The 23,996-nt window shown below is 41.7% G+C and overlaps 1 protein-coding gene across 2 annotated transcripts in view; it reads left to right on the top strand.

Moving 5' to 3' along the window:
- capn2l (calpain 2, (m/II) large subunit, like) overlaps positions 1–23,996 on the top strand; it is a 37,906-nt gene that overhangs the window by 12,233 nt on the left and 1,677 nt on the right. Inside the window, exons 5-19 of one of the 2 annotated variants that reach the window (XM_030152877.1) lie at positions 11,608–11,776; positions 13,642–13,725; positions 16,070–16,155; positions 17,615–17,689; positions 18,024–18,184; positions 18,264–18,433; positions 18,543–18,554; positions 18,965–19,176; positions 21,309–21,345; positions 21,436–21,501; positions 21,580–21,637; positions 21,722–21,786; positions 22,212–22,280; positions 22,613–22,691; positions 23,186–23,302. In XM_030152877.1, coding sequence (XP_030008737.1) covers positions 11,608–11,776; positions 13,642–13,725; positions 16,070–16,155; positions 17,615–17,689; positions 18,024–18,184; positions 18,264–18,433; positions 18,543–18,554; positions 18,965–19,176; positions 21,309–21,345; positions 21,436–21,501; positions 21,580–21,637; positions 21,722–21,786; positions 22,212–22,280; positions 22,613–22,691; positions 23,186–23,302 — 1,460 coding nt within the window. Of the gene's footprint in view, positions 1–11,607; positions 11,777–13,641; positions 13,726–16,069; positions 16,156–17,614; positions 17,690–18,023; positions 18,185–18,263; positions 18,434–18,542; positions 18,555–18,964; positions 19,177–21,308; positions 21,346–21,435; positions 21,502–21,579; positions 21,638–21,721; positions 21,801–22,180; positions 22,281–22,612; positions 22,692–23,185; positions 23,303–23,996 lie in introns of both variants that reach the window. The other variant, XM_030152794.1, reaches the window with a different exon arrangement.

Raw genomic sequence — 23,996 nt, 5'->3', positions numbered from 1 at the left:
GCGAAAACTGGAAAACCTACTTTTTGAAACTCCTACTTGGGATTTTACCTGATCTGTGTGAATCTTGGCATGTACACTCTTCTCATAGACATGATACTAAGTTATCAAAAGGGTTTTTTTCGGTCAAAAAATGTTAAAATTATTAATGAATAAATTTCTGTAGCTAGCTAAAAAAATGTTAACTATTACATATCTCAGAAAATTTAAATGCTATCAACTCCAAATATTAGATACTTGGTTAACATGTCACTGTGAGGGTATGAGCCGAATTTGACAAATGTTAGCCTCTACTGGGCGCTGCAAATATGTAACATTTTTATCTCTGAAACACCTTTACAGATATCTTTGTAATTTGGTGAGTATGATGTGGGGTCACTCCTGAGACCAGCTGTAAAGTTTAGTAATGATTGGTCAACGTGAGTGTAATCTATTCCAACTAATCCCAGTCCCACACATTCCTCCTTCCACTCTACTGGTGCATTTGTCCCATTCCAGTGAATACAGCAGCTCAGACGGTGGAATACTAACTCCAACTGTAAACCCTTATGAACGGGGCCCAGCCTCCACCAGCTCAGCCCCAGACCCACGTCCTTCGGGGACGACTTCCGTGGGCTCTGTGGGGCCTGGGGTCCGAGTGGGCGGGGAGGCTTGGCCCCCGTTCATAACTGCTCGCAGTTCTAGTTATTATTCTTTTTATTTTTCCGCCGATAAAACTGTTACTGCAGCCTAAACCGTACATGGTACGGTGGTGCAATTTGGAGGGTTGGTCCAGACCCCTGCCGGGACCTCAGATGCAAAAATGCACATATATTCACCAGTAGGGGGCGCTATAATGAAAGATAACGCGTTTTGGTCTATAACTCCCACACCGTATGTCGCACATTCAAAAACCTTATATCCTCGGATTCCCTGAATAGTAATAAATCACGTGAGCTAGGCCACGCCCATTTCCGCCATGACTTTTTTCCCCGTAAAATCGCGAAAACTGGAAAACCTACTTTTTCGAACTCCGACTTGGGACTTTGTCCGATCTGCATGACTTTTGGCACATACACTCTTCTCATGGACCTGATTCAAAGTTATTACAATAATTTTGTTTGGTTGAAAAATACGCAAATAATTAATGAACAAATTTCTGTAGCTAGCTAAAAAAATGCTAACTCATACATATCTCGGTCCAAGTAAAAGCTATCAACACCAGATCTTAGATCCTTGGTTCTCATGTGACTCTGAGGGTATAAGCTGAATTTGGTGAATGTTGGCCACTAGGGGGCGCTGCAAATATAAAAAATTTATATCTCCTAAACGGCTTGACCGATTTCTACAAAATTTGGTGGGTATGATGGAGGTCCCGTCCTGAGGCCATATGTTGAAGGTGGGTGTGGCTGAACAATGTGGGCGTGGCTTATTTCAACTTAAACAACAAACATTTCCTACAGCTGAACTGTTCTGCTGAGGGCTGTGAAATTTCTATGGACCCTATAGAATAGGACACAGATCTACCAGAGCAAAAACTGTGGATGTGCTCCACTAGGTGGCGCTATAACGGACAAATACGCGTTTTTGCCTCTAACTTCCACATTTTGAATGACACGTTCATAAACTTTACATCTTTGTATTCCTTGGATAGAGATGAGTCTTTTGACATAGGCCACGCCCACTTCCACTGCAGATTTTTCTTTCTAAGTTGCTAGATATTGAAAACATACTTTTTCGAACTCCTACTAGGGTTTAAGCCCCATTGGCTTCAAACTTTGCACAGACAATCTTCAGAGGCTTCTGATCTAAAGTTATCACAATCAGCTTGCTGCTGTAAAAAATGTGCTAGTTATAAACGAACAAATTTTTTTGCTAGCTAAAAAACACATATTGTTGCATATCTTTCTCAAAAAAAATGCTATCCACATCAAACTTTAGTTACTTGTTTTAAAGGTCAACCAGAGGCTCTGTGCCAAATTTGGTACAAATCGGAAAATAGGGGGCGCTATAAACAGAGAAATATCAAGTCACAAAAAAGTTAGTCCGATTCACACAAAATTTGGTGAGTATGATGTGGGGTCACTCCTGAGACCAGCTGTAAAGTTTGGTAATGATTGGTCAACGTGGGTGTAATTTATTACAACAAATCCCAGTCCCACACATTCCTCCTTTTGCATTCCTAATGCATTGGTCCCATTCCAGTGAATGCAGGGAATCCGGCTCCAACTGTTCCTGCAGCCTAAAGCGTACATGGTAGAGCGCTGACATTTGGAGGGTTGGTCCAGACCCCTGCACGGAACTGAGACGCAAACAATTATATATGTCCACCAACAGGGGGCCATAGAACCAAGGCATATGCATTTTGGTCTATAACTCCCACACTGTATGTCACATATTAAAAAACCTCATATCCTCAGATTTCCTGAATAGGGTTGAATCATGTAGGCGTGGGCAGGCAGATTTGTGGGATGACTTTTTTTCCGGCAAAACTGCGAGAACTGGAAAACCTATTTTTGAAACTCCTACTTGGGATTTTATCTAATCTGTGTGAATCTTGGCATTTACGCTCTTCTCATAGACATGTTACTAAGTTATCAAAAGAATTTCGTTCAGTCGAAACATGCGACAATTATAAATGAATACATTTCTTTAGCTAACTAAAAAAAATGTTAACTATTACGTATCTCGGTCAAAATAAATGCTATCAACACCAGTTCTTAGATCTTTGGTTCTCATCTGTCTTTGAGGGTATGAGCCGAATTTTGTGGATGTTGGCCTCTAGTGAGTGCTGCAAACATGAGAAATTTATATTTCTTAAACGGCTAAACCGGTTTTCTAATGAATTATGTAAGTATGATGTGGGGTGACTCCTGAGACCAGTAGATACTTGGTTGACATGTCACTGTGAGGGTATGAGCTGAATTTGACGAATGTTAGCCTCTAATGGGCGCTGCAAATATGTGATTTTTTTTAATCTCTGAAACTCCTTTACAGATTTCTATGTAATTTGGTGAGTATGATGTGGGGTCACTCCTGAGACCAGCTGTCAAGTTTAGTAATGATTGGTCAACGTGAGTGTAATCTATTCCAACTAATCCCAGTCCCACACATTCCTCCTTCCACTCTACTGGTGCATTTGTCCCATTCCAGTGAATACAGCGGCTCAGACGGTGGAATACTAACTCCAACTGTAAACCCTTATGAACGGGGCCCAGCCTCCACCAGCTCAGCCCCAGACCCGCGTCCTTCGGGGACGACTTCCGTGGGCTCTGTGGGGCCTGGGGTCCGAGTGGGCGGGGAGGCTTGGCCCCCGTTCATAACTGCTCGCAGTTCTAGTTATTATTAGGGGGCCAAGCCCGCGGGGACTGGGGGACGCGTATGCCAGCATACGCGTTCCACAGTTCCAGCGGTGCTGTGGAACCCTATTGTTTTTGTTCAGATTTTTATTATTCATCAATATTATTATTATTTTTATTCTTCCGTTGATAAAACTGTTACTGCAGCCTAAACCGTACATGGTACGGTGGTGCAATTTGGAGGGTTGGTCCAGACCCCTGCAGGGACCTCAGACGCAAAAATGCGCATACATTCACCAGTAGGGGGCGCTATAATCAAAGATAACGCGTTTTGGTCTATAACTCCCACACTGTATGTCGCACATTCAAAAACCATATGTCCTCAGATTCCCTGAATAGTACTGAATCACGTGAGCTAGGCCACGCCCATTTCCGCCATGACTTTTTTCCCCTTAAAATCGCGAAAACTGGAAAACCTACTTTTTCGAACTCCGACTTGGGACTTTGTCCGATCTGCGTGAATTTTGGCACATACACTCTTCTTATGGACCTGATCCAGAGTTATTACAAGAATTTTGTTTGGTTGAAAAATACGCAAATAATTAACAAACAAATTTCTGTAGCTAGCTAAAAAAATGCTAACTCTTACATATCTCGGTCCAAGTAAAAGCTATCAACACCAGATCTTAGATCCTTGGTTCTCATGTGACTCTGAGGGTATAAGCTGAATTTGGTGAATGTTGGCCACTAGGGGGCGCTGCAAATATAAAAAATTTATATCTCCTAAACGGCTTGACCGATTTCTACAAAATTTGGTGGGTATGATGGAGGGCCCATCCTGAGGCCATATCTTGAAGGTGGGTGTGGCTGAACAATGTGGGCGTGGCTTATTTCAACTTAAACAACAAACATTTCCTACAGCTGAACTGTTCTGCTGAGGGCTGTGAAATTTCTATGGACCCTATAGAATAGGACACAGATCTACCAGAGCAAAAACTGTGGATGTGCTCCACTAGGTGGCGCTATAACGGACAAATACGCGTTTTTGCCTCTAACTTCCACATTTTGAATGACACGTTCATAAACTTTACATCTTTGTATTCCTTGGATAGAGATGAGTCTTTTGACATAGGCCATGCCCACTTCCACTGCACATTTTTCTTTCTAAGTTGCTAGATATTGAAAACATGCTTTTTTGAACTCCTACTAGGGTTTAAGCCCCATTGGCTTCAAACTTTGCACAGACAATCTTCAGAGGCTTCTGATCTAAAGTTATCACAATCAGCTTGCTGCTGTAAAAAATGTGCTAGTTATAAACGAACAAATTTTTTTGCTAGCTAAAAAACACATATTGTTGCATATCTTTCTAAAAAAAAAATGCAATCCACATCAAACTTTAGTTACTTGTTTTAAAGATCAACCAGAGGCTCTGTGCCAAATTTGGTACAAATCGGAAAATAGGGGGCGCTATAAACAGAGAAATATCAAGTCACAAAAAAGTTGGTCCGATTCATACAAAATTTGGTGAGTATGATGTGGGGTCACTCCTGAGACCAGCTGTAAAGTTTGGTAATGATTGGTCAACGTGGGTGTAATTTATTACAACAAATCCCAGTCCCACACATTCCTCCTTTTGCATTCCTAATGCATTGGTCCCATTCCAGTGAATGCAGGGAATCCGGCTCCAACTGTTCCTGCAGCCTAAAGCGTACATGGTAGAGCGCTGACATTTGGAGGGTTGGTCCAGACCCCTGCACGGAACTGAGACGCAAACAATTATATATGTCCACCAACAGGGGGCGATAGAACCAAAGACAATGCAATTTGGTCTATAACTCCCACACTGTATGTCACATATTAAAAAACCTCATATCCTCAGATTTCCTGAATAGGGTTGAATCACATGGGTGTGTTCAGGCAGATTTGGGGGACGACTTTTTTTCCGGCAAAATTGCGAAAACTGGAAAACCTACTTTTTGAAACTCCTACTTGGGATTTTACCTGATCTGTGTGAATCTTGGCATGTACACTCTTCTCATAGACATGATACTAAGTTATCAAAAGGGTTTTTTTTCGGTCAAAAAATGTTAAATTATTAATGAATAAATTTCTGTAGCTAGCTAAAAAAATGTTAACTATTACATATCTCAGACAAATTAAATGCTATCAACTCCAAATATTAGATACTTGGTTAACATGTCACTGTGAGGGTATGAGCCGAATTTGACAAATGTTAGCCTCTACTGGGCGCTGCAAATATGTAACATTTTTATCTCTGAAACACCTTTACAGATATCTTTGTAATTCGGTGAGTATGATGTGTGGTCACTCCTGAGACCAGCTGTAAAGTTTAGTAATGATTGGTCAACGTGAGTGTAATCTATTCCAACTAATCCCAGTCCCACACATTCCTCCTTCCACTCTACTGGTGCATTTGTCCCATTCCAGTGAATACAGCGGCTCAGACGGTGGAATACTAACTCCAACTGTAAACCCTTATGAACGGGGCCCAGCCTCTACCAGCTCAGCCCCAGACCCGCGTCCTTCGGGGACGACTTCCGTGGGCTCTGTGGGGCCTGGGGTCCGAGTGGGCGGGGAGGCTTGGCCCCCGTTCATAACTGCTCGCAGTTCTAGTTATTCTTTTTATTCTTCCGTTGATAAAACTGTTACTGCAGCCTAAACCATACATGGTACGGAGGTGCAATTTGGAGGGTTGGTCCAGACCCCTGCAGGGACCTCAGACGCAAAAATGCGCATATATTTACCAGTAGGGGGTGCTATAATCAAGGATAACACGTTTTGGTCTATAACTCTCACACCGTATGTCGCACATTCAAAAACCTTACATCCTCAGATTCCCTGAATAGGACTGAATCACGTGAGCTTAGCCACGCCCATTTCCGCCATGACTTTTTTCCCCGTAAAATCGCGAAAACTGGAAAACCTTCTTTTTCGAACTCCGACTTGGGAGTTTGTCCGATCTGCGTGAATTTTGGCACATACACTCGTCTCATGCGCCTGATCTAAAGTTATTACAAGAATTTTCTTTGGTCGAAGAATGCGCATTTAATTAAATAACAAATTTCTGTAGCTAGCTAAAAAAATGCTTACTCTTACATATCTCGGTCAAAATAAATGCTATCAAATCCAGATCTTAGATCCTTGGTTCTCATGTGACTCTGAGGGTATGAGCCGAATTTGGTGGATTTTGGCCACTAGGGGGCGCTGCAAATATGGAAAATTTATATCTCTGAAACGGCTGCACCGATTTCTACAAAATTTGGTGGGTATGATGGAGGGCCTATCCTGAGGCCAGATCTTGAAGGTGGGTGTGGCTGAAAAATGTGGGCGTGGCTTATTTCAAGTTAAACAACAAACATTTCCTACAGCTGAACTGTTCTGCTGAGGGCTGTGAAATTTCTATGGACCCCATAGAATAGGACACAGATCTACCAGAGCAAAAACTGTGGATGTACTCCACTAGGTGGCGCTATAACAGACAAATATGCGTTTTTGCCTCTAACTTCCACATTTTGAATGACACATTCATAAACTTTACATCTTTGTATTCCTTGGATAGAGATGAGTCTTTTGACATAGGCCACGCCCACTTCCACTGCACATTTTTCTTTCTAAGTTGCTAGATATTGAAAACATACTTTTTCGAACTCCTACTAGGGTTTAAGCCCCATTGTCTTCAAACTTTGCACAGACAATCTTCAGAGGCTTCTGATCTAAAGTTATCACAATCAGCTTGCTGCTGTAAAAAATGTGCTAGTTATAAACGAACAAATTTTTTTGCTAGCTAAAAAACACATATTGTTGCATATCTTTCTCAAAAAAAATGCTATCCACATCAAACTTTAGTTACTTGTTTTAAAGATCAACCAGAGGCTCTGTGCCAAATTTGGTACAAATCGGAAAATAGGGGGCGCTATAAACAGAGAAATATCAAGTCACAAAAAAGTTGGTCCGATTCATACAAAATTTGGTGAGTATGATGTGGGGTCACTCCTGAGACCAGCTGTAAAGTTTGGTAATGATTGGTCAACGTGGGTGTAATTTATTACAACAAATCCCAGTCCCACACATTCCTCCTTTTGCATTCCTCATGCATTGGTCCCATTCCAGTGAATGCAAGGAATCCGGCTCCAACTGTTCCTGCAGCCTAAAGCGTACATGGTAGAGCGCTGACATTTGGAGGGTTGGTCCAGACCCCTGCACGGAACTGAGACGCAAACAATTATATATGTCCACCAGCAGGGGGCCATAGAACCAAGGCATATGCATTTTGGTCTATAACTCCCACACTGTATGTCACATATTAAAAAACCTCATATCCTCAGATTTCCTGAATAGGGTTGAATCACATGGGTGTGTTCAGGCAGATTTGGGGGACGACTTTTTTTCCGGCAAAATTGCGAAAACTGGAAAACCTACTTTTTGAAACTCCTACTTGGGATTTTACCTGATCTGTGTGAATCTTGGCATGTACACTCTTCTCATAGACATGATACTAAGTTATCAAAAGGGTTTTTTTCGGTGTGTGGCGATAGAACCAAAGACAATGCATTTATGTCTATAACTTACACAGTGTATGTCACACATTAAAAAACCTCATACCCTCAGATTTCCTGAATAGGGCTGAATCAAATGGGTGTGGTCAGGCAGATTTGGGGGAGGACTTTTTTTCCAGCAAAACTGCGAAAACTGGAAAACCTACTTTTTCAAACTCCTACTTCAGATTTTTTCTGATCTGCATGAATTTTGGCATGTACGCTCCTCCCATAGACATGATACTAAGTTATCAATAGAATTTTGTTTGGTCAAAAAATGTGAAATTTATCAATGAATAATTTTCTGCAGCTAGCTAAAAAAATGTTAACTATTACATATCTCAGACAAATTAAATTCTTTCAACACCAAATATTAGATACTTTGTTTACATTTCACTGTGAGGGTATGAGCCGAATTTGATGAATGTTAGCCTCTATTGGGCGCTGCAAATATGTAAATTTTTTATCTCTGAAATGCCTTCACAGATTTCAACGAAATTTTGTGAGTATGATGTGGGGTCACTCCTTAGACCAGCTGTAAAGTTTAGTAATGACTGGTCAACGTGAGTGTAATCTCTTCCAACTAATCCCAGTCCCACACATTCCTCCTTCCACTCTACTGGTGCATTTGTCCCATTCCAGTGAATACAGCGGCTCAGACGGTGGAATACTAACTCCAACTGTAAACCCTTATGAACGGGGCCCAGCCTCCACCAGCTCAGCCCCAGACCCACGTCCTTCGGGGATGACTTCCGTGGGCTCTGTGGGGCCTGGGGTCCGAGTGGGCGGGGAGGCTTGGCCCCCGTTCATAATTGCTTGCAGTTCTAGTTGTAGTTGTCATTATTGTTTTTGTCTGTATCATTATCATAGGGGAAAAGGTGCTGTATGGTAGTAACATTACAAGACTCATTGAATTAATAAGAGAATCATGGGATTCCATCTGGTATAAAATAGTTCTTTTTGCAGTCTTCGAGAGTATGTTATTTGTTCCATCTGGTAGACTTCCCACACTTTATCAATCAATATATTGCATGTTGGGGGTTCAACCTGCAACCATTTGAGTGTAATACAGTTGGACACTGTGGTTAATAGGATCTACAGGGAATATTATAGCCTCCTCAGCTGGTACCTGCAGGAAGCATGCCAAGTATTGCCATCCCTGGGTCCCTCACTAATTTTTGATGAAATAATACAACAAGAGCCCCAAAAATGTTGTCGCAGAATAGTTTAAGTTTAGGGCAATTCCAAAATAGGTCAGAATGATTGGCATTTTGATAACCACGATCTGGTGTTCGAAAGAAATGTGTGACCAACTTCCATTTAAAGTCTTTCTTATTGTTTGTTTTGTTGTTGGTTATTTTTGTTGTCATTTTTTGTTGTCGTTCCTGTTGTTTTTGTCGCTCAACATGGGGACTTGTGGGCGTTTACCCCAGGGGTCATTGTGATAACCGTAGTGCAGCCATCGCGTGTAGCTGGTCTCAGATCAGCGTGTGGCGTATGCAGGTGTTGACTTGTCAGGTGTGTTTGTTTGTTCAGGGTTGTGTTGTGACATGCCTCCATCAGCGTTCACCACATTCCTCAACTATTTACACTGTCACACAGACACGCCCTCATGAGATGACAGGAACTGATGGCAGCTCCACCTCCACTTGGCGTTACACTGGTTACCTGATGTCAACAAATCAACACAACGTGTAAGGGTTTTTTATGAATAAAAACACCGACATTGGAGATGGTAATGGACTTCTGGAGATCGAAACAAACTGAGCACTCCCCACTCTACACTGACGTCGAGGAGGTAGAGAGGGTGGAGAGCTTCAAGTTTCTTGGAGTCCATATCTCAGCTGACCTCACCTGGTCCACAAACATCTCCCACCAGGTGGGAAAGGCACAAGGGTGGACTTCCTCAGGAAGCTCCACCAAGCCCACCTACCCCGACCCCTGCTAACCAACTTTTACCGCTCCACTATCGAGAGCCTCCTCACCTACTGCTGCACAGTGTGGTTCAGCTGCTGTACTGCAGAGGACAGGAGGGATCTGCAGCGAGTGGTGAGAGCAGCAGAGCAGGTGATTGGGACTGCATTACCCCCACTCAGAGACATTTACAATGGCAGACTCCTACAGAAAGCCAGGAAAATAATTGCAGACCCCTCACACCCCCTCTTCTCCCCCCTCCCTTCCGGAAAGAGATTCAGGACTAAAACAAACAGACTCAAGCACAGCTTTTACCCACAAGCGGTTAAATGCCCCCCCCCCCCAAAATGAACAATCTCCACCCCCAGAGTAATGGACAGTGCAATATTCACCTTACCTCAGTGCAATAGCCACAACACATGCACTTTACTAATACCTGTATATATCCTATTTGTTGTACATATCTCTCATCTGTAGTATAGAGTTAGCTTTTGTATTTTCTTTTTGTATATTTTGTTTCTAGGATTACTTTAGTAGCACATGTGTATTAATATTTTTGTCTGAAGCTCTTGCACAGTTCACTTTTCTTAACACTGTGATATTTGTATTTTATTTTATTGTTCTTATACAGTCCCTTTTGCACTAAGTGTTTTGCTGCTAAATTGAACTGAGCTGCTAAACTGATTTTCATTGTTCCTGTGACAATGACAATAAAGATCTATTCTATTCTATTCTATTCTATTCTATTCTATTCTATTCTAGTTCAACAGATAAAGAGTAAGAAACACTAAACTGACATTCTCCTTCAGAGTCTCCTGGTTCTCAGGTTCCTTGTGGTTCTCACTCGGTTCCTCAGATCATTGTGAAGGTGCTAATGCACATGTTCTGTAGGTTTAGTGTAAACTGTTTAAAGTGGTGGATGTAAACAGTGAATTTTGGTGGATTTGAAGAACAGAATGGTTTGATTTCCTATTGGTTTAATGGTCACTTGGATGAATGTCACTTGGAGGCTCATAGTTCAGATTGTGTCACTGGACTGTATTTTTCTGCTTATGCTGAACATTGAGTCGTTCAGGGACAGCTTTGGCTTCAGCCACAAATCTTTCAAAACCTTTTTTATTTTTACAAACAAAAATAATAATTAAGAAAAATACCCATGGATTAATTCATTTGTCATTATGATGATGCATTAAATTCATATCAAGCTACAGAATTTGTATTTGTATTATTTTATCATTACCTGCACCAGGAGGTATTGTGATCACTTTGCTTTGTGTGTTTGCGTGCGTGCGTGCGTGCGTGTTTATTTGTTTGTTAGCAAGATAACTCAAAAAGTTATGGATGGATTTTCATGAAATTTTCAGGAAACGTTGATACTGGCACAAGGAAGAAATGATTAAATGTTGGTGTTTTTTTTTTGGGGGGGGGGGCATTGATTGCCAATCCATGGGGCTTCCCCATGGGCCCCCCCACCCCCGATCACCACCAAAATTTAATAATTTCTTCCTTGTGCCAGTATCAACATTTCCTGAAAATTTCATGAAAATCCATCCGTAACTTTTTGAGTTATCTTGCTAACAACAAACACGTAAACATGGGGGGGTGCAGCAGATCTGTCTTGGCGGAGGTCTCCGCTCTCCGAGTGCTTTTCTTGTTGTTTCAGTATTTTAACAGTAAATACACATTAAATTATTTTTCAGATTGTCTTTGGTGATGGAACTGGATGAGATGATAAGACCTGAAACGTCTCTGATTTCTGGTTAAACCTGAGTACAATGGTCACCTGACAGAGTGGATGTAGTCTTAGAGTGGTCCTTGACTCATCTGTCTGGTGTTCAAGTGTATTTCCCATTTCTCTGCAGATTGAATGGCTGCTATGAGGCTCTGTCCGGAGGATCGACCACCGAGGGCTTTGAGGACTTCACCGGAGGCATTGCTGAAGTCCACGAGCTAAGACACAACAACCCTCACCTGTTCCACATCATCCAGAAGGCGCTGGACCGCGGGTCCCTACTGGGATGTTCCATCGATGTAAGTGGACTGAGATGCAGTGCACGGTTTGTCCACACTGTCTGTCTACACCCACCACCCTCCTGGTTTGTCCTTGGTTGTCCTAGGTTGTACCAGTTTGACCTAGATTGTCATGGTTTTTCTCAGGTGTTCCCAGCTTGTCCTGGTTTTTCCCACATTGTCTTGGTCTGTCCCAGCTTGTGAAACTGATGTTTATCATGTTTTCTCTAAATGAGACGAGGTGGTTTTTAGAGACATCAAAGCAGATGTAGATTTTCCAAACACATGCTCTATCCAGATGTTCTTGACACTCGGTTGATAAAGACATTTTAACACTGTGTTAAAACATGAAACAGCTCAACTTAAAGATGGACTAATACTAAACAGTGAACAGTTGGGGTCACTCCAGGTCAACTATGACTGGACATTAAAGAGTTAACACTGAAACAGCACAGTGCATTTATGAACGAGAAGACTCAACTGGTTTTATGAGCATCTGAGCTGGTTTCAGGAACAGGATGAGAAGTTGATGAAAGAACATGTTTGTTTTTTGTTTTTTTTTTACTATCATTTTAATAGTCATGGTTCAAACCCTAACCAGGATGAAGTCAAGCAGATGAGCACATGAATGTCACTGAATTCCTCTCTCGAACACACACCTGGCATTGTGGGTATTGTAAGTGTCCCATTGGATCTGGACTCGTATTGATCCTGTTGAATTATACATCATTTACTCATCTGATGTTTGTCAGTGTAACAGATCATTTTATAAGTGAATAAAGTCTGACTTTGTTGCAACACTGTTGAAATATCAGAAAAAATCTGTAAAGACTACACACCTGAAAGACATGTAGGTGGAACCGTTAAACCAGACCAGAACTGTTAGACCAGAACCATTAAGCCAGACTGGAACTATTACAGGATAATATGAAGAAGTCACATTTTTGTTGTTGATGTGAATCAAATGACGACAGTTTCAGTCCATGTTTTACATCAAACCAGACTTTATTCAGTTGTTAAATCATCTTTTAATTTAACAAAATATAAACCTCTGTCCACCAGATTTTATCTGAAGTTGGGTTCCATTAACAGATGTAATAATCCAGATGTAAAACTGGGAATGCTGGAGATCTTAATGAGTTCCTGATTTGATAAGAAACATAAGAGACCTTTGTCATCAAGATAATGAGGGAACATTGCCTGGAGATGAAACAGACTTTTGGAAATATTTATTTATTAGAAATAGTCTGGAGGCACAGACTGTTATTATGGGAATAAAATTTGATAAAATTATATTTTAAAGATAATCAATGAGCTTCAATCTTCCATAAGACAACTGATAAAGACATTAATGTAATTGTGAGAACATGAGATTCATCTAGTAAAAGGATTTAATGGTTTGGGAAACCCTGATATCAAATGTAACCTAGTTTACAATGGATGGACATCAGAAGATCAGTGCTGTTTGAAACTTGTCCGTCTTCATAACATGTGTTTATACTTAATAATGGAAAAGTGAAAACTGAGAAGGGTTGTGTTGTTTGGACAAAAGTAATGCAAACAGTTGAGGACTGGTTGATGTACCTGAATCCCCTCAGGTAGGTCTATTGGTTTTACATCAGCTGCAAATTGAACCTTCACCACAGCAAAACCCAAGTTACACATGAATATCAGGAATTGGTTAAACTGAGACAGTGAATACATCCTTTGTACTAAGGATAAATAATGGACATGATTGAAGCACATTTCATGGTATGTTCTTTTTAAAGGTGTGAATGTTATTCTGTCTGATTTAAAGTTTAAAGTCTTTAACTGATCCAAATGTTTTTCTCATTAGATCTATGTTCATCTTAAATTGTTAATTTCTGTTTGTATTTTCATTTCAGATCACGAGTTCAGCAGACTCTGAGGCCGTCACCTCCCAGAAACTGGTGAAAGGCCATGCCTACTCTGTGACAGCTGTAGCTCAGGTGACAGGACACAGGTCCCACCCCCACACTGATATACACTCATGATATGCACTCAGTGTATCATGATGAGTCTCCCAGCAGTCTAAGCCTTTAACAGCAGAACTAAGAGCAGCCTGAGCCACCCTAACTATGAGCTTCATCAAAAAGGAAAGTTTTTAGCCTACTCTTTAACATAGAGAGGGTGTCTACCTCCCGGACCGAGGCAGGGAGGTGGTTCCATAATAGAGGAGCTTGATAGCTGAAGGCTTGAGCTCCTATCCTACTTTTGGAGATTCTAAGAAGCATCAGTAAGCCTACATATTGAGAGCATAGTGCTCTAGATGGAGTGTATGGAACTAAAAGCTCTTTTAGATAAGTAGGTGCCTGGCCATGAAGGGCTTTTCGAGTGAGGAGGAGTATTTTAAAGTCTACCCTAGCTTTTACAGGGAGCCAGTGCAGAGAAGCCAGCATAGGACAAATATGGTCTTTAATACTGACTGCTTTTAGCCAGTACAGGGGCAGCAGCATTCTGGATTAGATGAAGGGTTTTTAAAGACTTTTTGGGAGCAAATTACAGTAATCTAGTCTGGATGTAATTGAAGCATGGATTAATTTTTCTGCATCATTCTGTGTTAAAATATGCCTGATTTTAGCAATATTATGCAGATGAAAAAAGGCAGTTCTAGAAATCAGTTAAATGATTAATCCCAATTGAAAATAATGCCTAGATTACTCACAGTGGTTTTGGTCTCCAAGGTAACACCATCCATGATGACCACTTTGCTAGACACTGCATCCCTAACATTTTTGGGCCAAGCACAATGACTTCAGTTTTTTCTGAGTTTAACAGCTGAAAGTTGTTGGTCATCCAGTTTGTAATATCTTTAATGTCCTCCTGTGGTTTAGTTATCTGATTGGGTATCATCAGCGTAACAATGGAAGTTGATGGAGTGTTTCGTTATTAAGTTGCCTAAAAGAAGCATATATAAGATCAACAGTATTGGTCCAAGAACCGAGCCTTTTGGAACTCCATGACTGAGTGGTGCACTGTTTTCAGACTGACAGAGAACCGTGCTAGTGCCAGTTCCTGCATATCTGCTTTTGTATGGCCTTTTTTTTTTTTGTTTGGTGGTGAAGCAACGCCCTCTGTCGATGACGCATCATGGTATGATCATAGGCATAATGGTATGATCATAGGCCGTTCACGGGCAAGCACTTCAGTTCCCAGTGTAAGTGTACACCGTGGTGGCCGATCTGAAAACAGCTCGAGAGGATTCATTATTAACATTAACAAACTGAAAATGAACTGTTTGATAGGGTTTAAACCTCATTAATGGACTTCCTTTAGTACCAATTGACTGTTCCAGTCGTTGCAGAAGGATGTGATGGTCGATAGTGTCAAATGCCGCAGTAAGACCTAATAAGACCAGTATAGAAACAAGTCCCCTATCTGAAACAGTTAGAAGGTCAATGGTAACTTTGACCAATGCTGTTTCTGTGCTGTAATGTTCCCTAAAATCTGACTGGAAATTCTTAAATAGACTGTTGGCTTGAAGGAAGTCGCATAACTGATTGGCAACTATTTTCTGCAGAACCTTAGATATGAATGGAAGATTTGATATGGGTCTATATTTAGCCAAAGGTAGGGTCAAGGCAGGGCTTTTTAAGAAGCAGTTTGGTTACAGCTACTTTAAAGGACTGTGGTACATAGCCTGTTGATAATGACAGGTTAATCATATCAAGGAGGTGGCTGCTAAGTAAAGGTAAAGCATCTTTTCTGAGCCTTGTTGGAACTAGGTCTAAGAGACAGGTAGACGTAGATATTCTGTTGAATATTTGATCTCTCATGTTGCTGAAATTTATTGGTTTCAGTTTCAGTTTTTTATTATTTTATTTGTATTATTTTTTTATTATTATGAATTGACAAGTTTTGGAGTTTTTCATGTTTTATGAATTTATTTCTGAAAACTGAAGAAAAGTTGGATTATCCAATATTGTCCAAATCCATTGTATTATCAACCAAACCAACAGAAGCTGGTTGTTGTTTTGTGTTGGTTTTATTGTGTGGTGTTTTATGTCTTTCTGTAGCTTTATATGTTTTGTGTTGGTTTTTTTTTTAAGTTTAAAGATATTTATTCGGTGATGGTTTGAGTTTTCATTAGCTCTGACAAGTTTGTCATCTCAGTTTTTGTCATCTCAGGTCCAGGTCTGAGTCTGGTCTTGGACCTGGTGAATCCTCCCCCTCATTCAGCCTGTATCTGTGTTTGACCACATTTCCCAAGAATCTTAACTGTAGTCATGTCTTACTAGAGTGAGGATCAGGGGCGGGGCTTCACCTCTCTCTCTGGTCTGGGATTGGCTGCAGGTGGAGTACAGAGGAGCCCAGGAGAAGCTGATCCGGATCAGGAACCCCTGGGGTCAGGTGGAGTGGACTGGAGCCTGGAGCGACAGGTGAGTCCAGAAACACCACCTGCAACTTAAGTGTCATCAGGTTGATTCAATGATCCATAAACCTTTAGTGTTTACCACGAAAAAGGTCTGAACATTTGAAGTTCTTATTTGTGTCCAGAAACTGTTAGGACTCCATTCATATAAAATTTGCTCTCGTCCGCTGATTGGTTCACTTATTGACTTTTTTTTTTTTTTTTTTTTTTTTAACTTGTCCTGCATCACAACAGCAGAATGGTAGTCTGGCTGCCTTTTGGTGCTGAACAAATTTGCTTTGCCAAGGGAAACTTCATAAAGTATTTGAGGCTCCCCTTGATATTCCATTGTCTTTATTATTTTATTTAATTACAATGAAATAAAATAAATAAGACCTTGTAAAGGAGAGATATGAGAAAGGAAAATGTGAACAAATTATAAATAAATAAAAACAGCACAAATAATACCAGCAACAAATCCACACAACATCAGTTGTTCACATTAATCTCCTGCGACAGTGACTGCATCAGAGTAAAGCAAAGAGAATAATACAAAGAGACCGAGGTGCACTCAGTGATGAACACAGCCATTCAACTGCAACCGCACTCCCTCCAAGGACCAGGGTTCAACAGAGAGGGCCCCAAGGCCCAGCCAACCAGCAGACAACACAGGGAAGGGGATCCAGTCCACCCCCCCGAGGGGCGACAGCGTGCCCGAGGTGGCCAAGGAAGGCCCCAGCCAGAGGCCCCACAGCAGCCGAGCACAGCCCCAGGGGGCCAGGGAAGCCAGCTGCCTCACCCCTGCCGGGGGCCGGCCACCTAGGGGCAAGCCAGGCGCAGGTCCCTGAGCCCCAGAAGCCCTGGGGCTACCCACTCCCCCCTGGGTGGGAGCCCCACCCAGCATACGGGTAGACCAGGCCACCCCGGATAGCCACCCACCATGGGCCAGTGCGCACACCCCAATGCCCCGGCCAAGCACCCTGGTGCAGTGTGCCCCTGCAGACCGAGGCACCAGTACACTTAGGATGGAAGTGCTGGCGTTGCACCCCCACCCCCCAGCAGGAGAAGAAAAGGCTGCTGGAATGCCACCCATGTGGCACTTATTGACTCTTGCGGTGAATGAGAATGTGACTGTTATGTAGAGCTGAGCATCATCTGCATAAATATGTCATTCTATAATCTGAATGGAACAGGAGAACTCTTCTTCAGAACTTTAGATTATGACTGTCCACAGTGTTCAATCTCGTTTCTATACTTTCATTAAATGTCACAGATAAAAATGTCTGTACTCGAGCGCTACAGACAGGATTGCTACCTGAGTTGTCCATCAGATAGATAGATAGATAGATACTTTATTCATCCCATAGGGAAATTTACAGCCTGAGTCCGCCCCCTCGGCTGAACTTTAGACACAAACTCCATCAGTGTTGACATTTCATCTTCATTCAGTGTTTAGTGTGTGTTGAGTTTTTACTGTGTGTTTTCAGTTCGTCAGAATGGAGATACATCAGTGATGTAGACAGAGCACACCTCAGCCCCTGCTCAGAGGACGGCGAGTTCTGGTAAACCTCCTCCTGCCCTCCTTATGCTGTGTGTCCCTAAACCCTCTGCGTTGTCTCTCAGGAGTTCCGCCTCTTCCTCCTTTTGGGTCATTATACCCTCTACATTGTCTCTCAGGATGTCCTCCTCGTCCTCTTTTTTGGGCTACTAAACCCTCTGCATTGTCTCTCAAGATGTCCTCTTCTTCCTCCTTTTGGGTCACTTAACCTTATGCATTGTATCTCAGGATGTCCTCCTCTTCCTTCTTTTGGGTAATTAAACCCCCTCTGTATTGTCTCTCAGGATGTCCGCCTCTTCCTTCTTTTGGGTCATTAAACCCTCTGCATTGTCTCTCAGGATGTCCTTCTCTGACTTCCTCCATCACTACTCCCGGGTGGAGATCTGTAACCTGACTCCCGATGCTCTGACTGATGACTCCTTCTCCAAATGGGCTCTGTCCAAGTTTGATGGCAGCTGGAGGAGAGGATCCACCGCTGGTGGCTGCAGGAACTATCCCGGTCTGATTTATCTTGACCTCTGTGCTTGTGTTAAGTCATGCAGGACATAAACTCTAACCCTTCAGTTTTTCGGCTTCAGACTCTTTCTGGATGAACCCTCAGTTTGTCATCAAACTGGAGGAGGAGGATGATGATCCAGACGATGGGGAGGCCGGATGCAGCTTCGTGGTTGGCCTGATCCAGAAGAACCGCAGAAAGATGAGGAAGATGGGTGAGGACATGCACACAGTTGGATTCGCTATCTATGAGGTGAGACCAGAAACCAATGCAAAACTGTCGTATTCAGAGCAGGTGATTGGAAGAACTCAGTGAATCCAGTCTTAATGGTCTACATCTTTCTTTGTTTGCTGTGTTTCAGATTCCTGATCAGGTACAAAGACTGAAAAACTGACCTGAGGTCTGATCTTTCAGCAGTTTTTATTTAACTTCATTTAATCCTGAAAATTAGTGGGGAAAGATATTTCTTTACAGCGAAACATTTAACAAGGTCAAGACACTAAAAGAAAACCTGATGGAAGTGTAAAAATATGTAAATCAGTGTGAAGAACTAGAGGGGAAAAGCAGACTGAGTGTAGATGAAATAAAAGCCTGTTTCACTCCTGATATGAGTTAAAAATATCAGCAGTGATGAGATGACGTAAAAGGTGAAATCAGACAAAACATGAACCTTTAAACCACAGAGGATCAGGGTGTTTTCCATGTCTTTACACATAGAGAATTGTGTATTTGTCTCCATGTGTGAATGTGAGTTTTTGTGGTTTGACCTCACCCTTTCTGCAGTTCAGTGGTCAGAGCAACGTCCACCTGAACCGTAACTTCTTCCTACGTCATGCCTCTGCTGCTCGGTCCGAGACCTTCATCAATCTTCGGGAGGTCTGTAATCGCTTCTGTTTGCCACCTGGAGAGTATCTGATTGTCCCGTCCACTTTTGAACCCCACAAGAATGGAGACTTCTGTGTCCGAGTGTTCTCAGAGAAACAGGCTGACTTCCAGTAAGTATTCTGATGTGGTCCTGGTCCAGGTCATAACTGTAAAAATTAACCACAGTATGACCATGTTAAACCACTATCATCACCCACTGATGTGAACATTTTTATAATGTCTTTAGACGTTAATTGTTGGTGAATGACAGAGGAGATGACACTGCTAAAAACTGTGAGTCTGAGTTTAGTCTGTTGTGATCAGGACCTAAACAAAGACCAGATACAAATACACAACAAGGGCATCATGGGAAACACATTGTCAAATACTCCAACTGACAGTTTAAGGACTGAGATGATTCATCAGGGACAGAATGAGATGAGAGAATCCAGTTGTACACCTAAAACCAGCATTTGTTCAACTGGTGTTAAAGGGATGTTATTGAACAGGATTAATGTCGGGTCAGTTTCTCTGGACAGCAGGTGGTACTGATCGGCCCCTGGTGGATGTCAGAGGAGCTGCAGCTGTCATACTGTTTTCAGCCCTCAGCCAACTTCTGGCCAAAGGGCTATTGTAATTGTTTTGTCATCTGTCTGTCTGTCCATTCAACGACCTAATCCCATTATCTGAAGAATGCGTTGAAATATCTGCACCAAATTTATACTGTGGATGCATCTTGGTATGTAGCAGAAGCCTATTGAAAATAGGTGACCTTCACCTACTTTTTCAAGGTCAAATGGCATCAAATGGAGACATGCCCACCAAATGTATGCCATTTATTTTTATTTAACCTTTATTTAACCAGAAGTCCCTTGAGATGAAATCTCTTTTTCGAGGGAGACCTTGACCAAGAGGCACATCAGTACAATACGAATGAACTAACAGAGTATACATACAATTAAGACAATATAAAATTACTAAAAACATAAAAGCTAAAAACCAGTTTAAGAATAGCAGTTACACACTTCTGTTAGACAGTTTGACAGAAGAGATTTGAATTCACCCAAAATGCTGAAGCTGAAGTGAGTTTTGCAAATTGTCCCATGAGCAAGGTCCATCGTAGGAAAAAGCTGTCTTACCAAGTTCAGAGTGGCCTCTGGGGACTCTAAGTATACATCTTTGGCATGGCTGGGTGTGTTGGGGTGATATGCTTCCTTGAAACAGCCTTGTGCAGTTACAATATCTGAGTACTTTCAAATATGTATGTAATAAGTTTTACACAAAGACAATCTAATCTAAATTATAGGGCAGTAACTTTCAACAGAATCTTACACTATATTTGGCCGAGGGAGATTAAGGATGTATTCAGACCTGCCTTGTTTAGTCCGTTTAAAACGGACCAGAGTTCGTTTGCTCCCTTGATTCGGACCGTTTGGGCTGGTGTGAATAAAAACCACCGAACTCTGTTCCGGACCAAACAAGCGAACCGAGACCCAGTTTAAGAGGTGGTCTCGGTGCGGTTCCATACGAACCCTGGTGCGGTTCGTTTGAGGTGTGAAAGCAGCCCGGACCCGATCCGACACAGTTGGGGTTTTTTTTGTACCTAACGAGCTCCCGTCGTGTGTCGAGCATTATGGACAACAGAGTTTTACCAGAGACCAGAGAACCGCTCAGAGTGAGAATAGGCTACGGAGCTGAAAATGAGCCGTGGTCAAACTTGGAGCTCGGAAGAGACACGCTGCCGTTTAGACATCTGGCCAGATGTCCATATAACACAACTGCTAGAAAGGACACAGCAGAATTCCAACTTCATACCGGTTACGTCTTGCGTGAATCAGACCAACAGTCACATCATAATGTGCGCACACGAGCGCTGTCCTCCGTAGCTGTCTGGCCCTGTGTCTTCGTCATTGAGAAATGAATTCTACAATATTGTAAACCTGACGTTGCATCAAACGCTCTTGCTGCTCAAACACTTGTGCAAACGCCTGCATCTGTAAAAACCGCTATGACATAACAAAATCAGCACGCAAAATTTCCATGACTCTCTCCTTTCACTTTGGACTGAGCGCTTTAATCGACAGTTCATTTCTGTCCAATGGATGAACGACCTCAGCACACATGGTTTTGTTTACAGATTTTGGTCCACTTAAACTGGTCCGGACCAAAGCAAGTGAACTATTGGACTTTCCTGGTGTGAGTACACCCTAAAAGTGCGCAGTACGTTATGTTATTGTGTTGTAACTCTGTGTCTCATATTCAGAGAACTGGACGACCCTGTTGAGTCCAACGCAGACAAGGTCAGAAACCATTTAATTGGCTGCAAGTAATTCATATAAACTCAGGGTCAAAGATCATAAACCATCACAGTGTCTTGTTTTTGTCATCAGGTTGAAATTGATGAAGATGACATTGACGACCGGTTCCGGTCTCTATTCAGTCAGCTGGCTGGAGGGGTGAGCTGATCACTATTATTGAGTATTGATAACTAATCTGTGCTGATGGATGTGACCTGACTGACCTTCACTCTCCAGGACTGTGAGATCTGTGTCTTCGAGCTGCAGAAGATCCTCAACAGAGTTGTGACGAAACGTAAGAACAAACATCAAACACCCACTCAGGTGAGATATTTACGCTTACAAGTGGTGTCATGTGACCTCTGCTCCTCATGAACAGGATCTGACATCAAGACTGATGGATTCAGCCTCGGAACTTGTCGCAACATGGTCAACATGCTGGACGTATCCTTCCACAGGTGAAAATAATGCCTCGCTGACACAAATGGCCATTCAACAGCAAATCAGGGATGTTCTAGAAACAAGAGGATGATGAAGAGCTGTGACATGAGTGATGGAGCAGAGGCAAAAAAAAAAGCACTTTTCCAAGAACAACTGACAACAGAATAAACAAAAATGTTCTGAGACTAAAGCAGTAAATGTATAAGAAAAAACTAACTCAAATTAACCAGTTGAGGTAAAGACATCCTTTTACATCATGATTTCACTTAATTAGAATAAATCAGACTCTGATTACAATGGTCAGTTCTTGTAGAACATTTCATGACATTTTTCATAAGGAAAACAAAGACTTGACCATGGTTTTTGACTTTTCTGTTTTGGTTCTCATGTAATTCATGTCTGAGTTTTGGTGCCTGAACGTCACACAGAAAGATGGCAGTGGGAAACTGGGTCTGGTGGAGTTCAAGATCCTCTGGACTAAGATCGAGACCTACCTGGTGAGTTCACGGATCTGTTACCATGATGATCTTACAGGTGGTTTCCATAGCAACAGAAATGACAAGTTTTAATGAAAACAGACAAATATGCTTTAATGCGGACAGAAAGAAGAATGAAATCATCTTCGTTCAAATTCCACTTTTGAACAAATTATTACATATAATAAACAGAATGAAGTTGGAGAGAAACTGATAATTGTAGGGACAGTATGTGACCTGAACACAGCTTCAGACTAGACTGACCTCTGACCCCTCCCGTAGCACCTCCTTCAGGACAAACTCCTTATGAATCTGTCATGTTTTTTTATGTGCATTAATGCTTCATGTTACAGGAAATTTACAAAAAAAAAGATGTCGACAACTCTGGAACAATGAGTTCAGCAGAGATGAGGGGTGCCGTGGAGGAAGCAGGTCAACATTAAAACACAATAATAAACACAAATACACAACACAAACAGTCTGAAAAACACTGTGGTTAACACTTTGGTTAAGATTCAGTTCACTCATGTTATCAGAGGTCGACTGATGGTTGGTTTTTAAAGGTTGAAAATATAACAATGGTTTGGAACAAAAACCTGATAAATCCAAGATGAATGAGATTAAACTTCCTTTCCCTGAAACTGGAAAATGGCTAAACATAACATCAAAGTCACACGAAAAAGGCCATAAAGATGAACCTAAATGTTAAACTGTTCTAAGACGAGGTAGTGTTTGTTGTTAAAACCTGATGTTATCCATCATCCCAGTTCTGCTGACAAGCTCTAGTTTTAACATCATCTGCATCTTTTGTCTTTATTTCTTCTTAATCTCATATCATGTCTTTACTGTTTTCTTTCCTGTGTTTTGCACTTTATGAATGAAGTCATCATCAGCTGTTCTGACACGGTGACCTCTGACCTCCACAGGTTTCAAGCTGAACAACGCTCTGCATCAGATTCTCGTGGCTCGTTACAGTGAATCTGACATGATCATTGACTTTGACAGCTTCGTGGGCTGTTTGGTTCGACTGGAGACCATGTTTGGTGAGAAAAACGTGCTCCAGAAGACATGACTTGGACAACAATAAGAATACTTATGATAAAGACTAATGTTTCCTCCTGAATCATCAGTCCAATCAGAACAAACCATCTGTAAACAGTTGGTTCAGTACAATCAAATATCAGCTCCTAGAACATCTAAACACTGAACAATGGTCCAAGGGTGGTGTGGAATACTTCAGGGTTCAATTCTTGGTCCTCTTGTTCTGCAATATAAAACTTTTAATGGTCTAAACTATCAAATCCAAAAATCACACACATTTACAATCTTTCCTTCATGATCATTTCTTGTATCTCTGATGAGCACAAGGTGATTGCCCAAATCATGACAAATCTAGACAACAGAACAAATGTAAATGTCTTTTTAGACATAAAATACAGCTGTGTGCATAAATTCTGCAAAACTGATGGAGTCTGCCCTGTTTTAAGTTTGGATTTAGTTTGGATTGAGCAGGAACAGGAACTACAGTGAGAAAAAGTCATGTCAACAGGACATAAACCCTGTTGTCCTGTGTTGAAGTCCAGTTAATCTTTCATATCTGCCCATAGCTTCCTCCTAAAGTTGGTCCCTGTTGAACCACATCACTTTTTAGAAGTGGCAAGGAAATTGCAATGATGCATGTTAAGATTCTCATTTTAACATACCACCTGCTGGGATCAATATACCCTCACTGTAAAA

The sequence above is a fragment of the Sphaeramia orbicularis genome, chromosome 1, assembly GCF_902148855.1.
Source record: "Sphaeramia orbicularis chromosome 1, fSphaOr1.1, whole genome shotgun sequence".
Classification (NCBI taxonomy): domain Eukaryota; kingdom Metazoa; phylum Chordata; class Actinopteri; order Kurtiformes; family Apogonidae; genus Sphaeramia; species Sphaeramia orbicularis.
The sequence above is the reverse complement of the archived record's forward strand: the minus strand, read 5'-3'. Positions and strand labels throughout refer to the sequence as shown.